Source organism: Panthera pardus, unplaced genomic scaffold (genome assembly GCF_024362965.1).
Source record: "Panthera pardus isolate Hobbes unplaced genomic scaffold, ASM2436296v1 HiC_scaffold_18, whole genome shotgun sequence".
Classification (NCBI taxonomy): Eukaryota; Metazoa; Chordata; class Mammalia; order Carnivora; family Felidae; genus Panthera; species Panthera pardus.
The window spans coordinates 20,342,579-20,355,773 of NW_026526743.1; the positions used below are offsets into that span (position 1 = coordinate 20,342,579).

Consider the following 13,195-nt stretch of genomic DNA (forward strand, 5'->3'; position numbering starts at 1 on the left):
AGAGTATCCATCACCCGGGCCCCCGGGGGCCCCACCCCCATCTGCCAGGGGGATTCGCCTGGTGCTTACACTGTTTCTTCTCGAGCTGACAGCCAATTTATTGCATAGCAATGCATATTTTATACCAATTCCAAGACCGTGAGCGCTAATGATGACGACGGTGCCAGGCAGTTCTCTGGGGCTTGGGAGCTGGCTCTGGGACGGCGGCTGTCAGCGCATTCCCGCACCAGCAGGGACCCAAGCAACTGCCGCGTTAACTGGCCAGGACCAGGACGCATTCTGCCTACACTCAAATAAACCTCCATTCTGTGTATATTCTCAAAGTCAACAGGACATAAAGAGCCAAAATAACTTACCTTTGGGTTCCATTCAACTTCGTTGTCAGCGGGTTTCACTCTGCAAACAATGAACTCCACTGCCTGCGGGGGCAGAGCGTGGAAATTTTCTGGGAGAGGCAGCAATTGGTGTCTCGTGACGAGTCCAGTCCGGCCTTCGTCTATAAACTTGACGAGGACGCTGTCCGGGCCCCAGCTATCTGCTTTTTGGCCCATCTCCAACACCTCAACCCTGGAGAACAACAGTGACTTCAGTTTGACACAGAGATCCCAAAGGAACACAATCTTTGCCTCAACCTAGTCATTACATCCAAAACGAATAAAAAGACCCTAACTGCACAGTTTTATTCCAAACTAGAAATAAAAATTAACTGGAGCTGTCACGAGTACTCAGAGTGGTTTAATTCAAGTACGTAAAAGAATAAAAACTGGGTAGTACCGTTGAATAGAGTAAATCCCCTTATCTGACAACACAACGAAAATCAACACAGTAAGGTGAACTTTCGAAGGTTCTCATTCTAGGCTCCACCGAGCGGAGTCTGGACTGCCAACCACGGGTGTGAGCAGGTCCCTGAGGCAGACTGCCGGTGTCGGAACACCGACTGTGCCATTTACTGAGCTGAGGTCACATAATCTAGGTGACCCCGCCGGGGCTCAACTTGCTCATCTGTAAGATGGGACCCACTTTACAGCTTTACAGGAATGATGTAAGTGTGCCTGTAGGGGGCACAGAGCGACGGCTCAGGAACCGGTGTGTGAATGATACGCTGTCCTCCACGCTCTGTGCTCAGGAGCCCAGGGCTGGGTAAGTCACAGGCACGGCACCATGCCAGGCAGCTGCGGGGGGACGCGATGCTGCCACCACCCTCCCGGCCGGCAGCCAGGCTGCGTACGTGCACACTGGGTCACATGGACACAGGTCAAAACAGGGATTCGAAACCACTGGGACAAATGCTTCCCAACTTTTAGAGACGAAATAAATAGACCTTTACCTGTGAAAAAGTGTTTTTTCTGCTAATCCATATAATCCAAATTTTTCCACCTTTTCAACAGCTGTGTTATTGCTGTTACCCTTAAAATACTCGTTCATTTCAGCATTAAGGGTTGCATAAAGATCCACGTGCTTATCAACTATACGGCCAAAGTAATGCGTTGCATTCAAAATATAAAAGGGTATTATCTGGGGGAACAAAAAGAAACAGCAAACATATCTAGAAAACAAACTCAATCTAAGCCAAAAAGGTACCTGCCGAAATCAGCACATGACCGAAGGGCCCAAAGCAGGCCAGCAGGGATGGAAATGCAAACAAGGAAACAGGCCAACAAACAACAGGAAACCTTAGCGGACTCACAAGTAAGTGTGGTTTCACTTTAAGCCCTACGGGAAGACTTTCTGTTAGCCTCATTACTTTAAAGCTTCATTATAAATTGTAAGTGTTCCTTTGTTTACTTAACTGCACTTTGCAAAAGTTGTTCTTAAATAGCATCCCTGGGTCTGGAGCTCTTTCTGATCTGTGTTCCGGTAACAGGCAGTACCGTATCGAGGGCCTACGGTGTATGAGGCGCTAGGGATACAAGACGAGCCATGTCCTAGAGGGACCCCCAGCAACCCACGGGCGGACAGATGTGCAGCAGCCGGCACATGAGCGGAAAGACAGCTCTGCGCAGGCAAGCGTATGCGGGGTGGGCAATGCACGAGGAGCAACGCCGGGGAGCACCTATGTTAGCAAAAGCATGGAGAAGGTGGTCTAGACACAGCAAAACGTCCACGTGAAGGTGGGGAGTCACGAGCTACCGGCAACAGGCACCAGGACAGAACAGTTACTGGCGGAGAAGGTGCTGCTCACTGGGAGGCAGGGGCAGGCAAGGAGCGATCAATGTCATGGGGCTGGCAGCCCACGGCCCTCCTCTGTGGCGCCCCCGGGGCTCCACTGCTGGCCATTCTCCCCCTCTCGTTGCCAACGAGCCCTGTCCTGTGCCACAAACACTTCCATGTTAACTCTGCTGTGGGGAGATTCGCTGGTTCCTCACCCCGGAATAATCCTCCCCAGGTCTTCTCGTGGCCGGATCCTTCTTCTCATTCGGCTCTCAGTGTAGCTGACCCCTCGGAGTCCCGCCCTGCCCACAGTTTCCACAGGCCCCTTGTCCTCCAGCACGTGTACCCAGCATACCCCCTGGGACTCTGCTGCATTTCACCTTCTCCACAGCACGTGTCACCATCTTTCTGACTCACCTGTCCACTGCAGACCCTCCCAACAGGAGGACAGGTAGCATGTCTGTCACGGGTCCCGAGCCAGCCATTCTGCAGCACCGTGGAGGAAGCTGCCTGAATAAACGCTCAGTGCTTACTCAGGCCCGCCGCCATCCCAGGCAGGGAGCCCGGCATCCCTTCCTGCATGACAGATGGCCTCTGCCAGGGAAGCCTTCTCCCCCACCATTCAGAGGCCCACTGCCTGATGGCAGACAGTGACCACACGGTGGTACGGACAATATGCCCGCTATGACGTTCCGAGAGCTAAGCAGGACATAATATATACACTAACGACAAATCTTTTAAAATATGCACAAAGAGGGGCACAAAGAGCAGCTCATTTGGTTAAGCGTCCAACTTCGGCTCAGGCCATGATCTCACAGCTCACGAGTTTGAGCCCCGTATTCAGGCTCTGTGCTGACAGCTCGGAGCCTGGAGCCTGCTTCAGATTCTGTGTCTCCCTCTCTCTCTGCTCTTCCCCTGCTCGTACTCTCTCTCCAAAATAAATATTTTAAAAAATTAAGACGAAATAAAGGATGCACAAAGAAAAATGACAAACTAAATGTACTAAGATGCTAATGATGATTGTTTTAAGGTGACAGGAGTAAAGGGGAGAGTTTCTTTTCCCCCATATTTCCCAATTTAGGAGCCTCTGTGTTAAGCCTCACAGACCTCAGCACACACAGTGAACAAAATCCAGGCCCCAGATGTGGCAGTCTGTCGTTATCACTTTTGCATGGCATTAGCACATCTGAAGACACATTAAGTTGGCAGAATAGAGGGGGCAAAAAGAAGCTTGTGGACCAAAGGAGGCCTCCAGAAAGGGTGACCAGCTCATCCTGGTTTGTCTGGGGCTTTCCTGCTTTCAGCACTAAACATCCCATGTGCCCAGAAAATCCCTGGTCCTGGGCACACCAGAAGGGTCCCTTCTAGTCACACCCCTGCCTGTTTTGACTCCATTCTCACCAACAGTCCTGCACATAACTAATTCACTTTGCTACAGTCGCAGGATACAAGGTAAGGACACACAAATCAACTGCATTTCTAAATCAGAAAATGAAGTTTAAAGAAAAATAACATTAATGTCCAAAAACATGACCTATGAGGGATAAAGTTAACAAAGTACAAGATCAGCCTACCGAAAATTATAACACGTTGCTTAGAGAAATTAAAGATGACCTAGATAAATTAAAGATGACCTAGATAAATGGAGTGATAGCTATACCATGTAAATGGACAAGATGACTCAGTATTGTTAAGATACTTATTGTCAATTCTTCCCATATTAATCTATAGACTCAATGCAATGCCCTTTGAAATCCCATCAGGCTTCTAAGTAGAAACTAGCAAGCTGCTTTAAAACTTTTCAATGTCAGAAGGATATTAAAGATGACAGGCAAGTTGGGAAGACCTCCCTACCAGTCTCCAGGATTATTTATAAAGCGACAGTAGTCAAACCAATGTGGCACCTTACAAGGGTACACAAACAGACCAAAGAATAGAAGAAAAAATTCATAATTCACAAATATGGTCTCCTAATTTATGTCAAAGGTACTAGTGTAATTTAAGGGGAAACGAAGGTCTTTATGATAAATGATGCTAGTGCAACCATTTATCTATAAGGGAAAAACCTGTCCCTTATCCATACCACACACACACACACACACACACACACACACACACACACACACACACACACATATATTAATTTGAGATGGATCACAGACCTAAATGTAATACCATAAAACTTCTAGAATAAAATAATAGGGAAAAATCTTTGCAATCATAGGATAGACAAAGATTTCTTATGGCATGAAAAGCACAAAATGTAAAATAAAAAAGTGAGAAAGAAGACTTCATCAAAATTAAAAACTTCTGCTTTTCAACCGAGGGAAAATATTAGCAATTTATCTGACAAAGGATACCCATAATACATGAAGAACTCTTAACAACTCAAATTTAAAAATAGGCAAAAACATGGGCAAAAAGTGTGAAAAGAGAGTTCATAAAAGAGATACAAAGGGCCAAATGAGCAGTGAAAAGAGGTCCAAGATTATCACCAGAGAAATGCAAATAAGATTATCTGTGCAAATGCAATGGTGTGGCAAAAATTAAAGACTGAGAACACCATGTATTGAGAATATGCACCTAATGGAACTCTTGTATGCAATGCTGGTGAGAATGTAAAATGGTACCACCACTATAGAAAACTGTTTGGCGAGTTCTTACACACACACACACACACACACACACATCATATGACCCAGCAATTCCACTGTCTCACTCAAAAAACATGAAGATACAGATCTAAAAAGATTGCAACACAGAATTCACAGCAGCCAGAAACTGCAAACAACTCAAATGGCATGAACTTGTGAACAGACAGGCAATCCACGGGAATCCTACTCGATAAGGAAAAAGGTGAATCTCAAAAGCATTACGCTGAATAACAGAGATAAGACTCAAAAGACTATGTATTGTATGATTCCATTACAAGAAATTCTAGTAAACACAAAGGTCTAGTGACAGAAAGCAGGTCCAGTGGCTGCCAGGAGTTGGGGTTGGGGATGAGGGGCCAGGAGAGACCTTTCTGAGGCAATAATAATGTTCATATCTTGACTGTGGCAGTGGTTACATGATTGTACATATTTCTCAAAACTCAACAAACTATACATTTAAAATAATGATTTTTACTGTATGCACACTGAACCTCAATAGAGCAGATTAAAAGGGAGGATCTGGTTAGAGGGGTTCTGGGAAGGTGACAGTGGTGAAGTGTCATGTGTTTTGACTCTGAATCCCCATGTAAAGACAGAGCAATGAGATGGCAAAACCAAATACCGGGGGCATACTTTACAACAAAGCTAATCGACAAAATATCCCCACAGACCCCAAAATAAAAGCAGATGAGGAAGATAACAAAGGAGAAAATCTAACTGACCTTGGGTTTCATGATGACTCTGTGGATATGCCAAAAGCATGATTCCATGAGAAAAACAAGTGGAAAGTTGGGACTTCATTACAATTAAAAACCTCTGCTCTGCAAAAGGCACTCTAAGGAGAACGAAAAGACAAGCCACAAGACTAGGAGAAAATTTTTGCAAACCACGTATCTGATAAAGGACCGGTATCCAAAATCTACAAAGAACTCTTAAAACTCAACAATTAGAAAACAGACAACCCAATTAAAAAATGGGCAAAACACCCTGAACAGAGAGCTCACCAAAGAGGACACACGGGTGACAAGTAAGCACACGAAAAGATGCCCAACATCAAACATCATCAGGGAACTGCAAATTGAAACAATCAGGTACCACTACACACCTACTGGCATGGCCAGAATCCGAAACGCTGACAACATTAGCTACTGGAGAGGGGTGAAGCAACAGGACCTCTCATTCTTTGCTGGTAGGAATACAAATGGTGCAGTCACTTCACGTAACAGTGGGGCAGTTTCTTACGGAGAAAAACAGCCTTACTATACAAGCCAACAATCGCATTCCTTGTCATTATCCAAATGAGTTGAAGACTTACGTCTGCACAAAAACCTGAACACAAATATTTACCATAGTTTTATTCATAATTGCCAAAACATGGAAGCAAGTGAGATGTCCTTCAAAAGGTGAATGGATACACTATGGTATACTGAGCAATAAAAAGAAATGACCTATTAAGGGATAAAAAGAAGCCAGTTTGAAAAATGAAAAAAGCCAGAAAAGCCTACATAAGGTACAGTTCCAACTGTATGACATTCTAGAAAAGGCAAAAATATGAGACAGTAAAATATCAGCGACTGCTGAGAGTTTCAGGGAAGAGAGGAAGGGTGGAGCAGGGGGGTCCTGAGCCGTTGAAGAGTTCTGTGGCACCAACGTAGAGTCATGTGTCACTCTGCATTTGGTAAAATCCACCTAATGTTCGCTACAGGGAATGAATCCTAATGTAAACTACAGACTTCAGTTAACAACTAAACGTATCAACGCTGACTCATCTATTGTCACACATGTTCCACACTAATGCAAGATGTTACTAATAGGGGAAGCTGTTGGGGTGGTATCGGAACTCTGTATTTTCCGTTCAGTGTTTCTGTAAACTTAAACTGCTCTAAAAAATAGATATCTAGAGGTGCCTGGATGGCTTAGTCGGCTAAGCGTCCAACTTTGGCTCAGGTCACGATGTCATTGTTTGTGAGTTCAAGCCCCACATCGGCCTCTCTGCTGTCAGCACACAGCCCGCTTCAGATCCTCTGTCTCCCTCTCTATTTCTCCCTGATTCGTGAGCGTGCACATACACGTGCTTTCTCTCTTAAAAATAATAATCATTTAAAAATACATAAGTAAAGTATCTATTAATTTCAAGAACAACAACAAAATAAGCAGATGAGCCAAACCCAGCTGCATCACGAAGCCTGCGTGTATCACTGTCTGTGCAGGAAGAAGCACATGCAAGAGCCTCAACACAGATGGGCCTAAACACAGGAGTCCACAAGCGGCTACAGGTACTCAGTGGAAACACCGTGGGTGGGGGCGGGGGCGGGGCGGGGTGGGGGGAGGGCCATTGAGACGGGAGCAACTGAGCCTGGCAGGTTTTCTTCCATTCCAACAGTGGGTGAAGGCTGGAGCCCCAGGAAGTCTGCAAACTATCCATCCAAAGACAACAGAGATGAAGGGCCAGATGCATGTGGGAGACGGAAATGGAGCCAGGAAATCTGCACAATCTCAGAAACTATGTCCCCACCTATTTTAATTACGAGAAAGAAACAGCAGAAAAGGAAACTTGGAAATTATCAATGTTACCCCGACTCAGACATTCTAAAATTCAAGGGAGATATATTTTATCTGAAAAGGAGCTGTAGCAAAGTATTAAGACCAAATTCCATATTAAGTTATAACAAAAAAGAGAATAAGGAGAGTAACAGTCCCTGCAGATAATGGGAGTCACTGGGAAAGATGTATCCACAACCTAGATCAAAACTGTACCCTTCAACTTGAAAACAAGCTACCTTTCCTCTTGTTAATTAAGAAAATAATGGGGAGCCGGGCTGGCTCAGTCAGTGGAGCATGCGACTCTTGATCTTGAGATTGTGAGTTCAAGCCCCACACGTGTGTGTATATATATGTGTGTGTGTGTGTGTATATATATATATATATGTGTGTGTGTGTGTGTGTGTATGTATATATACATATATATTATGTATATATACATATATATTATGTATATATACATATATATATATATATGTATATATACATATAATCCTCTCGAGAGGGAGAGAGAATATATACATATATACGCATACATACACACACATATACACACACACACACATATACATATATATATACACACACACACACACACACACACACATAGAGAGAGAGAGAGACATACATGATAAACAACATGTATAAAGGAACATAGACCAGAAAAACTCAGAAATGAGGTAACAGAACTAGGGAGACAGAACGGCACAAATGAGCAGAACATAGTTGCTTTAGGGAAAAGGGAAGGTAAAAAGAAGTCCTGAACTCAAGAAGAAAGGAAGAGGGGCGCCTGGGTGGCTTAGTCGGTTAAGTGTCCGACTTCGGCTCAGGTCATGATCTCGCGGTTTGTGGGTTCGAGCCCCACATTGGACTCTGTGCTGACAGCTCGGAGCCTGGAGCCTGCTTTGGATTCTGTGTCTTCCTCTCTCTCTGCCCCTCCCCTGCTTGTGCTCTCTCTCAAAAATGAATAAACATCAAAAAAAATTTAAAAACAAAAAGAAGAAAAGAAGAAGTATTAAAAAGGATTCAAAAGAAAGTGACAAACTCTTAAGTCAGCAACTTTATCTACATTTCAGAATTTCCTCAAAGGACCATGGATATCGTGAAGAGACATGTGTTATCACTGCACTATTTTTAATAGTCCCCAATGGAAACAACTTTCTTTCTGAAAGTACAACTAAAAAAACCCCTTTGATTGTTGACGTTGGTTTATCTATTTTCTCCATTTGATGTTGGTTTTCTAAATAAACTGGGGTCTTGAAATAAGGCATCTCGTAAGGACACATGGCTACTGTCACATTAATGGTGGTACATTAATAATGTCATAATTATTCTGCTCCTATGAATGGGATATGTTCATTAAAATGGTCATTAATTACTGGACAAAAGGATCTTCAGCAAAACTTACTTTGATGTATCCAAATGTTGGTAGAGTTTGGTTGGATAATTTCCTTGGCATGTCTATTTCTGGATTAATATGGTGTCGATCAGGACAGATCCTTTTGTCTCTGAAAAAAAAAAAAAAGTAACTGGGTTTTAAAAACAAACAAAAAAACAGTAATTTTAATGTATTTTAAAGTATTCTTCAGGAAAATTAATCTGTAATTGAAATCAGAGAACTTTTATCCCAAATACTTTAAAGTTAAGTAACCATTTTAAATACTTTAGACACTAACAACATGCACATTACCGAAAAAGGGTCCTAAAATTTAATTAACACTAAATAAACTTCAAGAGTTACTTCATTACTTCTCTAGACAGTCTGTAAATGAACAAAATGTACTTCCGAAACAAAGACCCTGAAATCAGAAATTCATCCCCACAACCCACAACAAAGGCTACTAATAACCTCTAAACCAGAAGTCACTCTGTAACCCAAACTGAGAAAACAGAGCTTCTGTTTCAAAAGTCAATATTCTGTTTAAAGGCATAATAGAAGAAACTGCCACTAATAACCAGTTTAACGTACCATAATTCAAAAAAGTTAATGTCAATAGTTATCTGATAGATACTAGACTCCTCCTACCCAGTCCCAGTGATCACAGATCAAGCACTGGCATCATGTCCGGATCAGGGAGAAGGCTCCCGTGACTGTTAAGATAACCATCCTCTCCAAATTGATTTATAGTGTCAACACACATGCTATCAAAATTCAGACAATGTTTCTGAAGAAACTGACAAGCCTATTCCAAAATGTATGTGGAGATGGAGCAGACTTAAAAGTCAAAACAACCTTGACGAAGAGCAAAGTTGGAGAATTTGCATACCAGGTTCCAAGGCTTGCTAAAGTATAAGCTACAGTACTTAAGAAAGCGTGGTACCGGTGTAAGAACAAAGAGACCAATGTAACACAGTCCACAAACGGAGCACGTATGCTATCATCTGGTTTATGTCAAAGGCACCAACTGAGCGACAACACATTGATGTTTTAAATAAAGGCCACTGGAGCAAATGATTACCCACGTGGAAAAAAGTAACCCTTGCCCCGTACCTCACACTTTAAACAAAAATTCTCACTCTAGATTATATACCTAAGTGTGAAACCATCCATAAAGCTTCTAAAAGAAAATACAGAAGAATGTCTTCATGACCTAGAGATAGGCAAATATTTCTTACATAAGGACACTAAACAATAGTAACCATGAAATAGTTCATCAAAATTAAAAAGGTCTGCTCACCAAAAGACTTACAATAAAAAGGCGGGCACCTGAGTGGCTCAGTCGGTTAAATATCTGACTCTTTTTTTTTTTTTTTTAATTTTTTTTAATGTTTTATTTATTTTTGAGACAGAGAGACAGGGCATGAGCAGGGGAGGGGCAGAGAGAGAGGGGGACACAGAATCTGAAGCAGGCTCCAGGCTCTGAGCTGTTAGCACATAGCCTGACGTGGGGCTCGAACTCATGGACCATGAGATCATGACCTGAGCCGAAGTCGGACGCTTAACTGACTGAGCCACCCAGGTGCCCCAAATATCTGACTCTTGATTTTGGCTGAGGTCATCATCTCATGGTTAGGGAGTTCAAGCCCCACCTCTGGCTCTTGGGATTCTCTCTGTCCCTTGTTCTCTCTGCCCCTCCCTTGCTCTCATAATTAATTAATTAATTAATTAAAAGTAGTAAATAAAAATTTAAAAGCACAGTGAAAGGCAAGCCATGAACTGGGAGAAGATCTCAAGGCATGTATCTGACAAAGTAGTTATATGTCGAATAAATAAACTACTCCTACAAAGCAATAAGAAAAAGAACAACACCCAATTTAAAAAATTGGCAAAAGAGGGGCGCTTGGGTGGCTCTAGCTGGCTAAGCCTCAGACTCTTGATTTCGGCTCAGGTCATGATCTCGTGATTTGAGGGATCAAGCCATGGGCTGGGCTCTGCACTGAGTGTGGAGCCTGCTTGGGATTCTCTCTTTCTCCCTCTCTCTCTCTGCCCATCTCCCCCACCAAATAAACAAACATTTTTTTTAATGGGCAAAAGAACCGAACAGACACTTCACAAGAAAAGGATGGTCAAATGTCCCACAAGCATATGAAAAGACACTCCACATCATAAATTACTAGGGAAATACAAATGGAAACCGCCACCCCCCGCCAACACCGTGTTGTCGGTGAGGATATGGAGAAACTCTGCTCTCCCACACACTGCTGACGGGGTCATGAACCCGTCACACACCTTGGGAAGGTTAGACAGGCGCTCACCCCATGACCCAGCAATCCCAAAGTCTACACCCAAGAGAAATGGGTGCGTGTTTCCACAAAGGGACATGTGCAAGAGTGTTCAGGGGAGTTTCATACATTATAGCCAAAAGCTGGAAACAACTGCTCTCCCATCAACAGGAAAATGGATGTATACATTGTGATATATTCATACAATAGAGTATCGAGCCATTAAATCAACAGATAAATAAATCCACCCAATACACACAGGAACAGAGATGAATGTTGCAGATAGTAAGCTGAACGTACAATTCCATTTATATAAAGTTGGGAAACGAGCAAAATTAATCAATGTTGACAGATATTTAGGGGCAGTTACCTCCAGGGGAGGGCAGATTGGGAAGGAGCAGGGGGAGAACCTCTAGGACTGGGTGGCGGTGTATACTGTGCGTACATATGTAAAGGTCTTCCAGCAGTAAAAGTATATCACTGTGCACTTTACTGTACATTTCAAGGTTTTAAACAAATGACTGGCTTACTTGCAAAAACCAAAAGACTTAAGATACGGACAAAGAGGCCTTCGGGCTTTCTTATCTTCTTTGGCTTCCAGAACCCCCGCAGTAAACTCATACAGCTCCACGGGAATCTTGGCATCGGCTCGCTCCAGGTAGCGCAGGACCCCGACCGCGTGGCACGCATTTCTCTCCGTCAGCAGCAAGACAGATTTGGTTTTCTTATCTCCCTGTTCTGCAGGAGAACCCTTAAAATCGGGGGCGAATAAAGGAAGCAGGTCGTCCATCCCAGTCTAACTGATAAAACCCCGCGGACTCTGCATTTCTCATTGCACAGAAAATGCCAGGGGAATATTTAGAGATAACGAAAATTAATCAAACCTGCTCGGTTGGACTCTGAAAATGGTCAGACATGCAATACAGACGCCCACCAAAAATCTTTGGTGAGGAAGGGAAGCTGAAGTGAATCACGCACGTGGCATCGGTGATGGTCAAGAGCGGTATGCAGTCGTCAGTTAAGGCTGGAGACAAGGATCCGACAACCACAGATGAGGCATAGCTCCCTGCACTGATGCTACACAGCAATTCCGTGATCGTGCCTCAACACGTGTCTCTACCGCACTTCACTGTGTAGGTGCCAACAAACTCCTTCCCCGACTCCCCTCCCCCCAAATGTCACAGCCCCGTGATCACATTCCAGAGAAAAGTCGTCTCCCTAACTTTAGCTTGGAAAATGCCCCTTTCTATTACAAATCTAGGCTGCCCATCTATTTTTCACTTATCTTACAGTTTGACTTTCAGATCTCTAACGTCATTGTTCACAACCATCTGTGATAGATTGCGTCAGAGGCGTGCATACACACACACAAAGGAGATGGTGGCCCTCAACCTGCAGCCCCAGGGACAAGGTCTGCGCTAAGGGCTGCTGCCTTCTGCCACGAGTGCTCCGGGGGCCCCCGCATTTGCCTCAACACCAAAATCTTAGTGGAGTTTAACTTTCATTTTGGGACTGACGTTACTAATAAATTCTCAGGAGATCTGCGAAGTGATGAGAAATTTGGAGACAAGATATTCAAATAAGCTGAAGACATGATTCCCATTGGCTCAGCAGCCTTCTCTAAACAGAAGTAGAAATTAAAACACTTACCTAATACAACGTGAGAGCCAGAACTTAACTTCTTCTTCCACTGTTCTAAAACACTTTTTAAATTAAAAACCGTTTCTTTATGCATTTTCAAGCAAAATATTGAACTGCTTTCTACTACCTAAAGATGAAACCAAATAAGCCAGTTCACAGTCAGGAACATAAGCTTAAAGTTAACTGTTCCATCAATAATTACCAGTATAAAACATTTAAAATTATCTGTGAGGGGATTATCTCATCGATCCACTAATTGTAAGAACAAGATGACTGTAAGTTTAAACAAATGTATTTCCAAAATTCTACAGTTTGTATCTAAAAGCTTGCTCAAGTGAAACAAACATTATCTTGCTAAAACCATTTTCCTTCCTTTTAAGTAATGCGCGCATATATAGATGTGTGTATTTATACACGTGGATATACATGTATACACACACACACATACACACAGCAAAATTTATGTGCCAACACATGTCACATCTTTTCACAAGACCTCCAGTTCATCATTGCTGAAAGGCGGATATACTGATTCTTGTATTTTA

The 13,195-nt window shown here is 43.2% G+C and overlaps 1 protein-coding gene across 5 annotated transcripts in view; it reads right to left on the bottom strand.

The window, feature by feature from the left end:
- Positions 1–13,195, bottom strand: part of TDRD12 (tudor domain containing 12) — a 70,668-nt gene that overhangs the window by 13,508 nt on the left and 43,965 nt on the right. For 3 of the 5 annotated variants that reach the window (XR_008423360.1, XM_019423331.2, XM_019423332.2), the window contains exons 19-24: positions 12,660–12,777; positions 11,894–12,033; positions 11,540–11,760; positions 8,755–8,854; positions 1,328–1,515; positions 357–567 (exon numbers count right to left, since the gene is read on the bottom strand). Coding sequence is in view for 4 of the 5 variants with exons in the window: in XM_019423331.2 (XP_019278876.2) it covers positions 357–567; positions 1,328–1,515; positions 8,755–8,854; positions 11,540–11,760; positions 11,894–12,033; positions 12,660–12,777 (978 nt within the window). In the remaining variant the exon portion in view is untranslated. Of the gene's footprint in view, positions 1–356; positions 568–1,327; positions 1,516–7,123; positions 7,321–8,754; positions 8,855–11,539; positions 11,761–11,893; positions 12,034–12,659; positions 12,778–13,195 lie in introns of those variants that run through there. The other 2 variants (XM_019423333.2, XM_019423334.2) reach the window with 2 other exon arrangements.